Source organism: Sorex fumeus, unplaced genomic scaffold, assembly GCF_029834395.1.
Source record: "Sorex fumeus unplaced genomic scaffold, SorFum_2.1 ptg000072l, whole genome shotgun sequence".
Taxonomy (NCBI): domain Eukaryota; kingdom Metazoa; phylum Chordata; class Mammalia; order Eulipotyphla; family Soricidae; genus Sorex; species Sorex fumeus.
The window spans coordinates 22,151,174-22,169,455 of NW_026606129.1; the positions used below are offsets into that span (position 1 = coordinate 22,151,174).

The 18,282-nt window shown below is 44.1% G+C and overlaps 1 protein-coding gene across 1 annotated transcript in view; it reads left to right on the forward strand.

Annotated features, from left to right (window-relative positions):
* The window catches only part of KAT2B (lysine acetyltransferase 2B), a 115,501-nt gene that overhangs the window by 37,308 nt on the left and 59,911 nt on the right, over nucleotides 1-18,282 (forward strand). The window contains exon 4 of the mRNA XM_056129308.1: nucleotides 13,507-13,652. Coding sequence (XP_055985283.1) covers nucleotides 13,507-13,652 — 146 coding nt within the window. The remainder of the gene's footprint in view (nucleotides 1-13,506; nucleotides 13,653-18,282) is intronic.

Below are 18,282 nucleotides of genomic sequence, written 5' to 3' on the forward strand. Positions count from 1 at the left end.
CCAGCACCCCATATACTATATGAGTCCCACCAGGAGTTATCCCGAAGTGCACAGTCAGGGCAAACCCTGACCAAAACTGGATGTGGCTTGAAAACCAAAAAGAAAAAGACAGGCCCTAAAGCAGCTTAATTGGAAGTTGAATAATTTAGAACCAAATGAACTGGGACCCATGAACCCAAGTTCAAATCCTGACTTTATAGCTAATGCTTTCATATTACTAGTCTGTGTGGACCTTAATTTTCTCAGCATGAAGTAGAGGTCACAGCAGCATCTACCACATAGGATTTAAAGCTTAATGAGATAACACATAAAAATTTTAGAACAGTACTTAACAGGTTAATGCATTATTCTTTGTTTTTGTGTTTGGACTAGAAGCTGACTGTATTCAGGGCTTATTCCTGGCTCATGCTCAGGGTTCACTCCTGGCAGGGCTTGAAAGACCGTATGGGTTGGCTCCATGCAAGGCAAAAGTGCTACCCACTAGAACTATCTCTTTGGCCCCCATGCATTCTTTTTCTTCTTTTTTTTTTTTTGGGTCACACCCGGAGATGCACAGTGGTCACTCCTGGCTCATGTACTCAGGAATCACTCCTGGCAGTGCTCTGGGGACCATATGGAATGCTGGGAATCGAACCTGGGTCAGCCGTGTACAAGGCAATTGCCCTACCCTCTGTGCTATCGCTCCAGCCCCTGCATTATTCTTAATAATCATCTGCTTTTCTTACTAATAGTGGTATCACGGTCCTACCAGTTCGTTCACTTCAAACATCAAATACGAATGCTAATTTAAACAAGAAAAAAATGTTTATAAGAAGGATTGGTAACTCCCAGTAGCTGCAAACAAAAGGAAACTTGATTTGTTTGGTTTGAGGACCAAACAAGGACTGGCAGGCCCTCTGTCCAGGGCACTGCTGCTGGACGAGTCAGTGTGGATTTCTGTGCCCAGGGAGACACGCTTCAGGGGTGAATTCCCAGGGTAGGGGAGGCAGGGTGCAGTGCCCGTAGGAGGCCAGGCTTCAGACCCCCAAGTGGGCAGTGGCAGTTCCCCAAAGGAGGCGGACTGATTCATAAACACCATCAGGATCTCATCTTACGTGTTTCTAAAAATGGTTTATTATTTTCATTTTTTTCTTTTTGGGCTGGAGCGATAGCACAGCAGTAGGGCGTTCGCCTTACAAGCAGCCAACATGGCTGACCCGAGTTCAATTCCTCCGCCCCTCTCGGAGAGCCTGGCAAGCTACCGAGAGTATTCGATATGCCAGACACAGTAACAAAAAAGTCTCCAATGGAGACGTTACTGGGCTCGCTCGAGCAAATCGACGATCAACGGGAGGGCCTTTACCTTTACCTTTACCTTACCTTTGGGTCATACTCAGCGATGCTCAGGGGTTAAGTCCTGGCTCTGCACTCAAGGAATTACTTTTGGCAGTGCTTGCGGGACCATATGGGATGCCGGGGATTGAACCTGGGTCGGCCTCATGCAAGGGAAATGCCCTACCACTGTACTATCCAGCCCCTAAAAATGGCTTATTTTAATATATATGAACAGGAAAAGATCTGAAAGGATGTTGAGTTGTTGATAGTAATTTTTTCAGGATCCTGGGGTTATAAGTGTTTGAAAAATATTTCTCCCTTTTCCTTTCCTTGTTCTTTTTCTGCCCTCTCTCTCCTGCTTCATTCTACTGTCTTAAAATGGAATTGTTTGCACATTTCCAAGTGTCTTTGAAGTATTTCGAGAGTGCCATAATTTATTAGTTGTTCTGAGTGTTAGGGTTCTAGAAACTTTCTTCTGAGAGTGTGTCCTCCCTCTTTTTAACAGAAAGGGTAGAGGTGTCGATTAATAAACCATCCTGTTTGCATCCCATCACTTAACTTTCACAATTATTAACATCTGCCACCCACCTTTTCTTTTCTGACAGAATATTTTAAGGAAGTTCCAGACATCTTTTCTAATTCACGCAAATTGCTTCATAATTATTACCAACAGAGTGAAGTTGAGGTCTAGAAAAGCCTTTGAAGTTTTCGAATCCATTTGTGTACACTGTTCCGTTTTCACAGCCACTGTACTGAGCTTGACTAATTTCAGTCACCAGCAATTATACACATGCCGCAGTAGGTATCATGCCTGGATGTCTCAAAGCTTTTAGGCTTCTTCCATTCTGTTGATTTTTCTGTTGGGTGTGTTTGGGCTCAGTTTGGCCTGTTCTTTTTTTTTTTTTCTTTTTGAGTCACACCTGGTGATGCTTAGGGGTTACTCCTGGGTCTGCACTTAGGAATTACTCCTGGCGGTGCTCGGGGGAGCATATTGGATGCTGGGAATTGAACCTGGGTCAGCCCGCGTGCAAGGCAAACACCCTACCTGCTGTGCTTTCGCTCTAGCCCCTCGGCCTGTTCTTTTGATGGTGTTCTTTGGTTTCTTGTGGTCTTCTGACATTCCTTCCTTCCCAGGTACCCTGGGGTTGGCCACGATTTGTGTCTCCTGCTGTGAAGTACAGGACTGACAGTCTGACCAGTGGAAAACCATTGAATAGGGAGTTAGAAAGTCCCCAGACTCTTTGTACTTAGTTTCTTTAGATGTGGAATAAAATGGTTGATTGAGATCTCTGCTGTCCAAGCTTGTAGACAGAGGTTACATATGGTTAGTAGAGACTTGAAGTATGATCTTCCAAAGTGAGTTGTTCTGTGTCAGACACGTGCCAGAATTTGAAAGCTTGGCTTTAAGAAGGAGCGGGCGAGATCTCATTAACAGTGATGACATGTTGAAATGCAGGATCCTTCAGGCCTCTGCTGGCAAACCTTGCCCCTAATAGCTTATGTTGCATTTTGGCCACCACGTTGCTCATATTCTATGAAGATTCTTTACACTTAACTTCTCCTTTAGGTCCCTTTTCTTCTTTTTCTGCCAGGCACCTCTCATCCTCCAAGCCATGGCTTCTGTCATTCCATAGTTGTCCTGAGAACAAAGATTTTAAACTCTAATGCAGTGTTCTTCCTGGATGACTATAATTTTCCAATTTTTTTTTGGCACTGGACTGTGAAATTAAGGACTGACTTTCCCCTCAGGTTTTTAATATACTTAGTGTCTTTAGCACACAGGATATATTCTTTTACTGAGTGATACTGACTTTAGCAATATGAGGTGGCATTTCTTTGCAGAAGGCCTTTAATAGTTTATATCAGTGTTTTCCAGGATGAACAGTATGCCTGTGGTGAGTGCTTAAATAATTCTGTCTGGGGAGGGGCAGTAATCTCAATGCAGTTGGGGGTGCTTTCAGTTTGTTGGCTTGAAGAAGTTAGATTTTCAGGTGGGCGCTGAGTCATTTATTTCTTTTTTAAAAATTTCCTTAAAGGAGGTTGGTACACAAAATAAGTTTGGGAACTTCTGATTGATAACCTATGTCTGTGCTGTCTTAACGCAATAGCACTTGAAATGTAGCGACTATTTTGAGTGGAAGTATGCAGTAATTGTGAAATTACTTCATTTTGAAGACAGCATGACAAAACAGTGTAAAATACTAAGAATTTGAGTACATGTTGAGATAATCATTCATTTGACTGAAATATATTTTGAAAACTATTCTCAACCTTAGAAAAGTGTCTACTAGGATATTTAAATGTACATATGTGGCTGACATTATGTATGTGTTATATTTTGTTATTGTTTGTTTTTGCTTTGTTTGGGGGCCCACCCAGCTGTGCTCAGAGCTCATTCCTGGCTCTGTTCTCGGAGATCACTTCTGGCAGGGCTCAGGGGACCATATGCTGTGCCGAAGATTGAACCTGGGGCAGCCACCTGCAAGGCAAGCGCCTTCACTCTAGTCCCTGATATCATTTATTGGACTGCTCTTAAAAGAGCTCAATCTTATTGAACATATCTTTTTCTTCATTCTGGATCTGAGATTTCAAAAGATGAAACCTCTCCTACTTTAAATGCTTTCTGATCGAGTTGATTCTAAAAGTTTTATTGTTCTCTAGCCTTGAACCCTCCCCCGTCCACCACCCATGTCTTGGAATAGCTTGTAAAGGCTACAGATGTCATGTTCCTGCTTTCTTCCCTGTCCAAAGGAGCAGAGACCAGCTCGCTGCCTGCCCAGCTGCCACCGTCCATGTTGCAGGCATGTGAGCACTGGCTGGCTGACCTCAGGAGAAATGCAGGTGGCAGTCCATGGAGCGGAGCTCTGAGGGGTCACAGCTCATGGGTGCAATGTGCTTCCCTCCCCCTGCCAGGTAGCTCCTGTTCCTGTGCTACTTGGCAGCAGGCGTTTGGCGGTTGCTCAGTGGCACTGTGCGCATCTGCAGGTGCAATCCAGTGGGAGAGGTGCTAAGGTATTACACCTTGCTTGAGAGGTCTAAAGAAGGAGTGCTGGACCTGGAGATAATGCAGGGCCCAGGCAACCCTGGTTTGATCCTCTGAGCACTGCAGAAGTGAGCCCTGAGCTCCGACAGGTGTCGCCAAAACAAAAGAAAGCAGAGGGGCTGGAGGGATAGCACAGCGGGTGGGGCATTTGCCTTGCATATGGCCGACCTGGATTTGATTCCCAACATCCCATAAGGTCCCCCAAGCACCACCAGGAATAATTCCTGAGTGCATGAGCCAGGAGTAACCCCTGTGCATTGCCGGGTGTGACCCAAAAAGAAAAAAAAAAGAAAAGAAAGCAAGCAGAGAGCTGGAGTGATAGTCCAGTAGGGAGGGCACTTGCCTTGTATGCAGCAGACTCAGTTCAACCCCCCCAGGACCCCTTATGGTCCCCTGGTCCTTTCTTGGAGTGATCCCTGAATGGTGAGCCAGGAGTAAGCTGGGTACCACCAGGGCTGGCCTCAAAATAGAAACAGATAAACAAAAACAGCCAAACAAGAAAGCAATGCTTTTCCTAGTCTCTCAATAGGGAGAACACCTTCTCTCCTGCCCCTCATGCTTCACACAGGGTAGACACTGGGTGGTGTGTGTGGGGGAGGGGCTCTGGCTAACCAGGAAGAGTGGGCTTTCCTCGTAAGTGAAAGATTGGCCATTCTGGGGTAATTATATTGACTTTTTCTTTTTTTTTTTTTTTTAAAAACCAGGCTCTTGAAAGACTTTGAAACCAGGGTCTTTTACATTTGATGATTAAATTCCATGTGAAATAAAGAGTTTAGTGTGTGTGTGTGTGTGTGTGTGTGTGTGTGTGTGTGTGTGTGAGAGAGAGAGAGAGAGAGAGAGATCTTTCGGGGCTTTTGGGGGCCACATGCACCATGCTCAGGGTCTTCTCCCAGCTTTGAATTGGGGTTGTTCTCATCAGTTCCTGGTTTGTGGTGCAGTACAGACTGTGTGCTCGGCTTCTTGAGCTGTCTTCGTCTCTCACCCACAAAGAAATGTTTCTTAAAAACTTGTTATATGGAGGGGGCTGGAGCGATAGCACAGCGGGTAGGGCGTTTGCCTTGCACGCGGCCGACCCAGGGTCAATTCCCAGCATCCCATATGGTCCCCTGAGCACCACCAGGAGTAATTCCTGAGTGCAGAGCCAGGACTAACTCCTGTGCATCGCCAGGTGTGACCCCAAAAGAAAAAACTTGTTATATGGAGGGGCTACAGATAGTACAGTGGATAGGCCTACCTGGGTTCGATCCCCAATATCCCATATGGTCCCCTGAATCCTGCCCAGAGTGATCCCAGAGTGCAAAACCAGGAGTAGGCCTTGAGCACTCTCAGTTGTGTTCCAAAAACCAGACCAAAACAAAACTTTAGAAATAATTTTAAACCTTAAGAAGTCATGAAAGTAAGAATTAAGAATATTTCATATATCATTTTCTCAGACTTTTGGTAGCAATTTAGTCTGTTAGGTTTGTTATTTGATCTATATTACACAGACGTATAGACAAACTCACAGATATACATGTGTATTTGTATGTATGTCTTTTTTTTCTCCTTGGGAGAACTATGGAAATGTCAGGATTCTTTCCCCCTAAACACTTTAGTCTCTATTTCCTAAAAGTAGGGATTTTAAATTTAATTATCATAATTATTTGGTTTTTGCACTGTATCCAGCTGTTCTCAGAACTTTCTTACTCTTGGCTCTGTGCTCAGGGTACCACTCCCTGCAGGATTCAGGGGACTCTATGGGGTGATGGGGATTGAAACCTGGGTCCTCTGCATGCAAGGCATGTGTTGTACCTGGCCGTAGTATCTCTTCAGCCCTCAAGCCCAATTTTAATTTAATTTAATTTATTTATTTTGCTTTTGGGGTTACACCCAGCTATGCTCAGGTGTTGCTCCTTGCTCTGCACTCAGAAATTACTACTGGTGGTGCTCGGGGGATCATATGGGATGCTGATGATTGAATCCGGGTCGGCTGTATGCAGGGAAAATGCCCTGCCACTGTGCTATTGCTCCAGCCCCTCAACCCCAATTTTTAAAATTCAAAACAATTTTAGTAAAATTTCTTTTTTTCAAACAATTTCTTTTTTAAAAAGGAAAATAGAGTTTGTCGAATCTACCTGCCACCCCCTTCAGATATTGACTATCCTAAGCCAGCCTAAATGGAGGGTCCCAGGACCTGCTGCTTGGGACCCATTGTGTTTTAGGGTGACCACAAAACACAGGAAAGTAGTTCTCTTACTCTGACTGGTGTGCTGGGAAGGACAGATGGAGAAGCCGTATGGGGGCAGCAGGCCTGCACTCCCTCACTCCGTGCTCCGCCTCCCATCACCTCCATGTGTTCACCAGCCTGGATGCCCCCGAATCCCATTCAAGTAGGGTTTTCCTGGACGCCTCCTTGGGGGGCACAAGGGAGCAAATCATTGGCTATTGGTGTTGGCTCAATGCATTCCCCTCCTGGAGAGAGAGTGGAATGAGGCTCAAAACTCATTTGTTCTGTTCCCCTGCAACCAATTCCCTGCTTGGGGGGGATGGGGGGTAGAGAGTAAAGGGGTTGGGAGGGTGGAAGCCCATGGGAGGGGGAGTCCATTTATTATGCTAAGCTCAAGGTGGGAACCCATGGGAGGGGGGTCCATTTATTATGCTAAGCTCAAGTGTGGCTGAAAGGTATATTAGTAAAAAAAAGGACTCACCTTGATTGCTCTCCTTAGCCCCAGGGCTTTTGGAGCACTGTGCCAGAAAAGGGACCAAATATCTATTTTACTCTAAATCACAATGCACAGCCTGTCTCCTCAGCATCCTTTTAATATGTGTGGCACATGCCCTTAGCTTTTTTTTTTTTTGACTTGTTTTTGTGGCATTGACTTTCTTTTTTTAATGTAGGAGTACTGTTATTTATTCACCCATGGGTTAAGCTGATTGAATTGGGCATGAACTCCAAACTGTATCTTTAAAAAATTTTTTTAAATTGAATATTCGTGAGATAGACCATTACAAATCTGTCCATAATTGAGGTTCAGTCATACAATGACCCAGCACCCATCACTCCACCAGTGTACATTTCCCACTGCCAATGTCCCCTGTATCCTTACCACCATCCCCTGATACCTCACCCCCCACCCCAGCCTCCCTCTGTGGGAAACACTTTCCTTCTTGCTCTCTCCATTTCCTTTTCTTTTTGTGCACTATGGTTTGCAATACAGGTGCTAAGAGGTCATGGTGTTTATTCAGGGTATTCGGTATTTTTATTGAGACTGTAAGGCTGGAGTGGCTTTTTAACTGGGTGGCAACTTTGGGGTGTGGATGTGACCGCCAAGACTTCTGGAAGTATAGGAAAGTATGGGGAGGTAGCCCATCCCAACCTCAAGAAAGCCTGGAGATTTCAGTCACAAAACCTGCATACCCGAATTCTCAGCAGATTATATATTGGTGAGGTTCTTCCTGAGACAGTGGAGTCAGGCTTGGGGGTATGGTGGCAATTTTAGATTGTGGAAGCAAGTGGCTGCCGGGGGCTCTGCTTGTGTGGGCAGCAGACTAAACCACGTCCCTTTGATTTACCCTGGTCTGTTCAGCCATGTGCAGGTCTTAGTCTGAGATTAACTACGACTTTTGATCTCTTTCGAGATTTATGAGTCTCTGAAATAAGGCCAATAAATGAGATTGTATAGCTGAGCTGGAGGTGGTTTGTGGGCGTGGCTCCCACACACCTAACTTTTGGTTGTCTAAATTATTGGTAAACTTGGCCCCAAGTTGGATCTAGCCAAAGACACAGCAGCAATTTTGGGGTGTCAGGAAGCCTGCAGGCACCATCAGGCTGCTGATGCACTCACCCCGCAGGTACAGGTTGACCTAGTCAGCACCATACCCTTAGACATTGACATTTTTTTGGAGGAATGTTTTAGTTTTGGATTTTTCTTGGTAGATGGGGATGGGGGGTGTCATGCATCCCATGGTGCCTGTGGGGGCTACTCCTGCCTCTTTGCTGGGAGGCAGGAAGGGTGTGGAGAAGGGGTCACTCCTGACAGTGCTCAGAGGGCTGCATGGTACTGACCTGAATGTTTTAATATTTTTCAAGAACTAGAAGAAAATAGGTTTTGTCATTTTTCGGTTATGAAAGAAAAATCTTTTCAAACAAAATCTTGAAGGAATGCCAAGGCAGCTGGGGTGTGGCACATGCAATTGAGTATGTGTCTTAAGACACTGGATTTGATCCCAAGCCCCCTGCATGTTCTGCCCCCCGCACTGGTGCATATGGCCCAGTTGTCTGCCCACCTGAGCACCACTGAACTGGGTGTGGGTATGAACCCTAAAAAAAAAAGAAAGAAAAAAAATCAAAGCTAAATTAATATTTAGTGTTCTAGAAAAATATAAAATTCCTTTATGGCTAAATAGTCAAATAAAAAAGAAACCACCAAAACCCAGAAGCATTTGCCAGATATTAAGTACTGGCCCCAGTACCCTAAAAATGGAAAAGGGGCCAGAACGAGATAGAACAGTGGGTAAGGCATTCATTTCCCTCACACATATTGGCCTGAGTTCAATCCCAGGCATGGCACACCATGAGTGATCCCTGAGTGCAGAGCCAGGAGTAAGCGTTGTGCATAACTGGATGAGTCCCCAAAACCTCCCTCTAAAAAAAAAAGACGAAAAAAAAAAAGACATAGGACATGAATTGGCGCAAAAGAATAAATAGCCAGTATCCTGAAAAATCAAAGGAGCCAAGGGCATTCCAGTAAGTGTGAATCAAAACAGTGGGAGACCGTCATGGCTTCTCAAAAGATGGGGCGAGTGGGAGGAATTCTGGACTGGAGAGAAGAATGGGGGAAAGAGGCAAATGGGGGAAAGAGGGAAGCCGCTGCTAGTGATTATTGACATAAATGCTCCTGCTGGGGGTGGCTTAGGGGGTGTATCAAACAATAAACAGCAGTAAATAATAGCTAGGTCATAGTGTTATTACTTTGCAGAAAAGTACTGTTAGAGATTTTTGTAGTGTAGTTTATGGATTTTTGTTTCATTTTTGTTTCAATAGTTAATATTTTAATTATATGCTCCCAGGCCTGTGAACAATTGAGGTGCATCTCTTAGATTTCTTGCTGTCTATCCAAAGGGTTGCAAAATAAAATTTCTGTTTGTTTTTGTTTTGGGGTGATACCCAGCAGTCCTCAGGACTTGCTCCTGGGTCTGTTGTCAGGGATCACTTGTGGCAGTGCTTGTAGGACCATATGGGATGCCGGGATCGGACCCGGGTCTGCCTCTTGCCTCACTTGCAGTATTTCTCTGGCTCGTTCTTGTTCCTTTTTAATTTGCACGCTGGAACTTTTGAGAGGAGATCATAGATTTGTTATGGACACAGTCAGGGGCATTTTTTTGAGGCAGGGGTGCATACCTGGCAATGCTCAGGGGTTATTCTTGGCTCTTCACTCAGGAAAGGAAACCATATGGGATGCTCTGGATCGAGCCAGGGTTGGCTGCATGCAAGGCAAGCACCTTACCTGATATACTATTATGTTATTGGTCCAGTCCCTTCTTAAGCATTTTTATCAGGCCTGCTCCCCAGAATATGCAAGATGAGGGGCTGCAAGATGTGGCCCCAAAACAAAACAAAACAAAACAACCCATCACTAACAACAAAATATGCAAGATGATTCCAAATTAGTTTTCAAACCGTGTGTCTCCAAGAAAAGGGAATCCCCTTCACCACTCATCAGACTCCTGAAAATGAGAGGTTCCATTACCTTTCTGCCATAAAAAACTTTATGATTCTGACTGAAGAATTTATTTGAGTAAAGGGTTTAGTGGCTAAGTGTGACAACTGGTTTCAAAAATAAATCAGCTTGTACTTCCCTGAGTGAAACTCACTATGTGGTAGCAGCTTAATTAGAGGGTTTCACGTGAAATGTGAGGGAATTTTTTAATGTTGTAGACATATTGTTTTCATAGCTTATCACTGGAAAGAAATGAAAACATTACCAGGCAAAAATAGTCTTACAGTTATTTCCATAAATAACTGACATGAAAAATTTGGCCTAGTTATCTCCACAATGAGGCCTGTCTCCCAAAGGCCTCAGACTGACCTCAGGGAGAAATTTGCCCGATCTTCAGGAAAAAAATGACCTCGCAAATGTTCTGTGTAAAAGGAAGTCTAATTTTGGGCATCCTTTAGTGAGTGACAGAGCTACGCATTGTATAGTTAAGTTTACGGTAAGAGATTACAATATGAATCGTTATGTTTATATACATGTGTATGTAATTCTTCTATGATAAAAATCATGTTCTCAGAAAAAGTTCAACCACTCCTTTTTTTGTTTGTATAATAATAAAGGCTTTGTGTTTTCAAGTTTAGATTATCCACTAGATTTATTCCAAAGCATCTAAGGCAGACATTACTAAATTTCCTTCCTCCCTGTTTGAAAAGACTCCTCCAGAGATACTGGGAAGTGCCTCCAAGGGCTGAAGCACACGTGTTGCATGTAGGAGCCCTGGGTTCAGTCCCTGGTATAGCATGATTTCCCCATGCACAGCCAGGAGTAAACCCCCTCTCCCCCCAGCGCTGAGCTGACCCCCAGCACTAATATGGTCTGGAATAGCTCCCCGAATAGCCACACAACAAACAAAAATGCTTCTACACATGCTTGTGGAGATGTGTGCAACTCCTGTTAGCCATGGCTGGTACATGTCCTTGGGCCTTAGGGCCATTGATTTTTCCATTCTGTTACTTTTCTCTCAGAAAGACCAACGGATTGGATTGAAAGAGACTAACTGTCCTTTGGCCTCTCAAATTTTATTTTATTTATTTATTTGAATTTTGGGTCACACTCAGCAGTGCTCAGGAATTACTCCAGGCAGGGCTCGGGGGACCATATAGGATGCTGGGGATGGAACCAGGGTCGCCTGTGTGCAAGACAAACACCCTCCCCACTGTACTATTGTTCCGGCCCATGGCCTCTCAAATTTTAACGGCTTTCACCGTTAAATCTTCCTTAGGAGATTTGGAAGGTCCATCCTTTTGTATTTAGTCCTCTTAACTGTCTTAAAAATGCTGCTGCTTAGGTATCTTAGTTTATATTCTCAGAAGTTGGAGGAAAAAAGCCCAAGAGAAGAATTTAATGGCAAGTGGCTTATTTGGGAAGAAAGTGAATCAGTTAAAACTAAGAGTAAAGGTGCCCAATAAAAAAATGAATTACTATATCATGTCCTCTGTGGATAAGGAGTGCTTAGCTGGGGTGGGGTGGGGGATGCACTCAGTGGGGGGGGGGCAGCATGTGAGAACTCTCTCTTATCTCAGAGTGATTCCACGAAGGCAGGGTTGAGGGGCGTTGTTTACTCTTTTCTTTAATCTTTGAAGTCTGCTCATGTGGGTTGCTGAGTGGATCACAGTGATGGGAGTTGGAGCTGCTGGTGGAAATCAGGAGGTATGTCCTGAAGTGGTGAGGGAAGGGCATCTAGGTAAGGGATGGCAGCCTTCTCATGGTTTAGTGACAAGAGTTTTATGGGTTAACAACTACCTCAAAGCAGTTCCATCACCAGCTCCTAGCAGGTGTTCCTCTATAAACTTTAGTCCCGTCTCCCTTTAAAAAGGCAAGGAAAAAAACAATCATTCTTCTTTGTAGTTGATTATTTCTCTAAAATCCTTCCCTTACACTTCTATATCCAACCTTTTTTTTTTTGTTTGTTTGTTTTGGGGTATCACCTGCAGTACTCAAGAATCACTCTTGGTGGTGCTGGGTTGGGGGACCAGAGGGGATGCTGGAAATTGAACCCAAGATGGCTCTGTGCAAGCAGGTGCCCTTCCCTCTCTGTACTATTTCTCCGGCCCCTAGGCAGGCCTTTTTAGGCCAGCACATCAAGGAGTTTCAAGCAAACACAACAAAACCCCTAGTCCCTCTTGAAGTTCTGGTGCCTTTTGTGTGGCAAGCATAGAGAGAGTTGCTCGGGATATAGGAATGAGAAATACCAATGTGATCCAGAGAACCTTCTGGGCTACAGGGTGGTCATTTACCACAGGTAAATGTTACTTACACAGCACTTTCCAAGTCGAAAGGACTTGAAGTGGATTAGCTGATTTTATATAGATAAAACAGAGACATTTTTGGGTGACTGGTTTATTTGTTGATTTAGTTTTGCTTTTGGGTGACACCCAGTGCTGCTCAGGTCTTACTCTTGACTCTGTGCTCAGGGATCACTCCTGGTGATGCTCAAGGAACCATAGTGATGTCCAAGATTGAACTCACGGGGTCAGCCATGTGCAAAGCAAATGCCTTAATCCCTTTGCTCTCTGTGATTACTTTAATACTTGGGTCAAGTTCTTTGCTTTTGGATCCTGACATTACCTAGTTGGCCATGTAACATTGAATGAAAAAGCATTTAATCTTCTGATCCTCAGTTTTCTTAACCATAAAGTAGGATTGCTCATACCTACTTCATGGGATTATTTGAAGATCCAATGTGACAATCTTGAAAATGAACTGGATTTGGATACTAACAGAACAGGAGCATGGGAGAGTAATAGGAGAGTTATTTAACCTATGTTTTGTCTGATAACAGAACAAAGGTCAAAAGTAGGCTTGGGTTTCAGTCATGAAGGATTTGGGATCTCAGAAGGGCTTTGGGGTTTTAGTGAAGAGACAGTGACATTATAGAGTCTTTGTTAGGAAGGCTGAGGTAAAGTGCTTCACTCAGTACTTATACTAATGTAATGCTATTCTCGGTCAACTGAACAATTCACTGAAGTTAGTTTTCAGCATTAAGGGATTCAAGGTTTTGTGCCCCTGTGAGTCACAGGCCCACACATCTTAGAATCACCTCTAGACTGTCTTGGCATGGTGAAGAATTTGTTTATATGGAAACCTGCAAAAACTTAACACAGTCACAACCAGAGTTGGTGCCAACACATTCCAGACCTTAGACTATGTAAAACCTTAGCTGCTCGTGGATTTTTGATGTTGGTCACAATTATAAGACTCAGCGTGATGGTGGCTTCTTGATTATCAGTTAGTTTTGTGAGAAGACTTTGGTTTACAGTGTTCATATATTTTCTGTTTAAAAGACAATCTTATGGATTGGTATTCTGGAAGACTCATGAGAGAAAACCTATTTTAAAGTAGATTGTTAGTGGTTTCCAAGTGACTTTTCACATATGTTTCTTTGCATTTTAGCTGCTCATGTTTCCCATTTGGAGAATGTGTCCGAGGAAGAAATGAATAGACTCCTGGGAATAGTGTTGGATGTTGAATATCTCTTTACCTGTGTCCATAAGGAAGAAGATGCTGATACCAAACAAGTTTATTTCTACTTATTCAAGGTGAGATTTTTCACTTCTTTTCTTTTTTGGAACACATCTGGCAGTGCTCAGCGCTCATTTCTGGGTCTGCACTTAGGATTCACTCCTGGTGGGGTTCAGGGGGGTTCATATATTGTGTTGGAGATAAAACCTCTGTTGGCTACATGCCTGGCAAGTGTCTTACTTACTGTACTATCTCTTCAGCCCTGAGATTTTAAAAACATTTTAAAAGGTATGGCTTTATTCTGTCATTGTCTCGATATGCTCAATTTCAATATACTAGGTCTTGGGGTAGGAACACTCCCAATTCATGATACATTTTGCCCACATGGATTGCTAAAACATAACTTTCTTCATTAGGGAACCTTTAAAATAGTTTACCATATTCTGAATACATCTTTTCCCTCAAGAGTCTTCATACTTATACGGAAGTTTAAATATATTGCATATTTTGTAGATTTTTTTCCCCTCCACCCATCCATGCATTCATCCTACAAATACATATTACACATCTGCCTGGTTCTTAAGCTCATGGAGACACAGTGGATAGGTCAGTTGACAAGTCAGGGTTCTTGCCTTGTGTGTCTCACATTTTTGTAGAAGAGGATGAAACCAGCAAGTAAATACTGTATTTTCAGGCAACGATAAATGCCATGCAGAAAAGTGAAGTAGAATAAAGAGAATCAGGATGGCCAGAGGATGGTGGTGGGTGAGGGTTACTGTGATGAGGGTGTCTCTGTGAAGAGATGACAGTGAAGGATAGCCATGCCTCAGAAGGGCTAGGCAAGGAAGAGCCTTTTAGGCAGAGGAAAGAGCAGGCCTGAGGCCTGGACACTGTGCATGGATTGAGCCTAATGTGGTGAGGGCAGAAAGGAGGCCATCTCTAGCAGCCAGGGAGCAAGTGCAGGGTGGAATAAGATGGGCTCTGGGGCATGATTCAAGGGAAGAAAGGGCATTCAAAAATTTGGACTATGCAAAATTGTTTTGGCATCTTTTGTTTGTTTGTTTGTTTTGGCTTTTTGGGTCACAGCTAGCGAAGCTCAGTAGTTATCCTGGCTCTGCACTCAAGAATTACTCCTGGTGGTGCTTGGGGGACCATATGGGATCAAACCTGGCCTTACCCACTGTACTGTCTCTCTGGCCCTTGTTTTGGCATCTTACTCACTTTGACCCATCTGTAGCTACCCTGCCCCATGGTTGCCTCTGAATGGCTTAACCTCATCACCTGCTTCCACAGATGATTGTCTTCCCAGTCTCACTGGGGTCTGGGCTCACTGGTGTGGGAGGGAAACTGGTGGAGATAACAGATAGATCTCGGACTGGCAGAAGGAGATTCCTAAAGGAAACGGACAGTAGTAATTTTAGAACAGAAGAAACTCCAGGTATTGAGGGCACTGCTGATTATTTTGCTATGTGACCCTGGTAAGGAGCTTTAAAAATAACAATTGCCAAAGCACTAACAATAGTAACAGCTATAACAAACCAAACTTCGAGTTTCCAGCCGAAAAAAGGTTGCTGCTTCTGCATGACCCTTCACCCAAAAAATTGCTATAGGAACTGGGCAAAAAATTTTCACTGAGATTCCTGTCAGCCAAAACCCAGTTTCTATAGCTTTTTTTTTGGGGGGGGGGAGGGTCTGAATTTATTTGCCACATAATTTTTTTCTTCATTTTCTATTTGCATACATCTTTTAGTGCATGAATGGGGACTTGGGAGTAGATAGTGATAAGAATGGAAGGGAGAACTATTTTTAGTTGTGGGGGCATGTGGGGATGTTAACTGTTTTTTTTTTCTTTTTGGGTCACACCCGGCAATGCACAGGGGTTACTCCTGGCTCTGCGCTCAGGAATTACCCCTGGCGGTGCTCAAGGGACCATATGGGATGCTGGGAATCGAACCTGGGTTGGCTGCGTGCAAGGCAAATGCCCTACCCGCTGTGCTACTGCTCCAGCCCCTAACTTTTTTTTTTAACTGTTTTATATTGTGGTACTGTCCTCCTGTTGTTCATCGACTTACTCAAGTGGGCACCAGTAATGTCTCACAACAAATTTGTAAGACTTGTTACTGTTTTTGTTATATTGAATACGTCACAAAGCCAGGCTTTGCCGTGTGGGTGAGGTACTCTCGGTAGCTTGCCGGGCTCTCTGAGAGGGGCGGAGGAATCGAACCTGGGTCGGCTGCGTGCAAGGCAAATGCCCTACCCACTGTGTTTTATATATATATTTTATTTCTACGATTTTTTTAAAAAAAATTGAGATCTTTAGGAAGCTGTTCGTGATTCGGTTTAAGTCATACAGTGTTCCAACACCCATCCTGTACCAGTGTACATTTCCCAGCACCAGTGTCCCCAGTTTTTCTCCTATCACCTCCATCCCCTTCCCCCCAGCCTGCCTTTATGGAAGGCATTTCTCTCTCTCTCTCTCTCTCTCTCTCTGGGCTTTTTGGTGGACAGCAGAAGGGGGAGAGGAGAGAGGAGAGAGCAGGTGAAGATAGAGGAGAGAGAGAGAGACAGACAGACAGACGGACAGACAGAGAGTGTTCATGTGTGCGCGCGCGCACACACACACACACCCCAACAACTAGATTCCCTAGAGTAATTAGCAGCACTGGGCTACTCCAGGTGACAACTTGCTGACATGGCTGTGAGGCCTGAGTCATCCAAATTGAACCCTGGCAGGTTCATACTGTGTAGAGCTTTTTTGGAAAAAAGATCTTAGTTGAAGAAAAACAACGTCTGTGTGACTGCAGCTATTATTTGTCTTGGCACGAAGCTTCCTGGCATCCCCGCTGCCTGTTAGAAGTGAAGGTGGTGTCAAGGTTTCCATCCTGCCAGCCTCCTCTTGATTCTGTTTATAACCAACCAAACAGCGAAAGCATTGCTGGGCTTTGAAGTTCATTCTTTTCTCTCTTTCCCTTACATCTTTTAACTCACAGTGCAAATAAATTTGCTCGGGGAAACAAAATCCCAAATATGCAAGGCTCTTTCCCGTCCCTCCCTTCAAAAGAAAACTTTGGGCAAACGAGTTATATAAATCATCTATCCCTTAGTTGTTGAAAGTTAGCTCCTGGGTCTCATGTATCTCACTAAGAAAATTAAGATGGATTGTACATTTCTGGTTGCTTTTTATAACTTTTGTTCTTTCATGTTGAGAGTAATCTCAAGGCAAAAAGTACTTCCCCAAACCCAGAATATCCCAGTGGCTGGAAATGTGACTTTGGAGCCCAGCTCTCTGGCTTTAAATCCTGGCTCAAACACAGTTACTAGATGCAGTTTTGGATCAGTTATTTTCCCAATTTATAGATAGTTCTATTGTCTGGAAAATACAGATAGTAATAATACCTCAAAAGGTTTTCTTTTGTCTTGTTTTTGTTTTTTTGATCCATACCCGACAGTGCTTAGTGCTTACTTCTGATTTTGCATTCAGAGGTCACTCCTGGTGGGGCTTGGGGGACCATATGGGGTGTTGGGGATTGAACCCTGGATGACTATGAGCAAGGCAGGAGGGCCTTACCTGCTGTACTCTCTTTAGCCCCTCAAAAGTTTGTTAGGAGTATAATCATGCATTAGATAATACTTCTGGAGCGATAGCACAGTGGGTAGGGCATTTGCCTTGCCTGCAGCCAACGTGGCTGACCCGAGTCCGATTCCTCTGCCCCTCTCGGAGAGCCTGGCAAGCTACCAAGAGTATCTCGCCCGCACGGCAAAGCCTTGCAAGCTACCCGTGATGTATTCGATATGCCAAACACAGTAACAACAGTCTCACGATGGAGACGTTACTGGGCCCGCTCGAGCAAATTGATGAACAACAGGAGGACAGTGACAGTGACAGTGACAGATAATACTTCTATAAAGAATGAGATAGCCTGACAAAAGCAAGATTGCAAATGATTGCTGCTATTAGTACCATTTCCCAGGTGCCCATTTATCCCAGCCACCATCATTTTATCATGAAGAAACTGAGGTTCATCATCTTCCCAGTCCATCAATTCATTTCCAGTTGAATTTCTCCATGGGCCAAGTGCCCAAATACTCCTTTTTTTTTTTTTTAACTTGAGTGGGGTTGGGGTGGGGTGGCTAAGTGGAGACAAAAAGAATTATTGAAACTTGGATTTTTCGTTTTGTTTTCGGGTCACATTAGGCAATGCTCAGGGGTTACTCCTGGCTCAAGACTCAGGAATTACTCCTAGTGGTACTCAAGGGAAACATATGGGCTGCTGGGGATCGAACCTGGGTCAGCTATGTGCAAGGCAAATGCCTTACCCACTGTACTATCTCTTTTATCCCTAGATACTTGAATTTTTAAAATATATTTCTCCCTCCCTCACTCATATACACACAACATCATTACTGCACTTTCTTTTTTTAAATTGTGAGGGGGCCCACCTGGTGATGCTCAGGGTTTACTCCTGGCTCTGCACTCAGGTATCACTTCAGGTGGGCTCAGGGGACCAGATGGGGTGTCAGGGGTTGAATCTAGATTGGCAGTGTGCAAGGCAAGCACCCTCTTATCTGCTGTATTCTGCTCCTACCCTGCACGTTTTTTTAAAAAATTTTTTAAAGATAGCCATAATGCACCAAAAGACTAAGCAAATGTCCCTTACTCACAATTTTTGTGGAGCCTGGACCTATAGCACCAGGCATAGCTCCCAG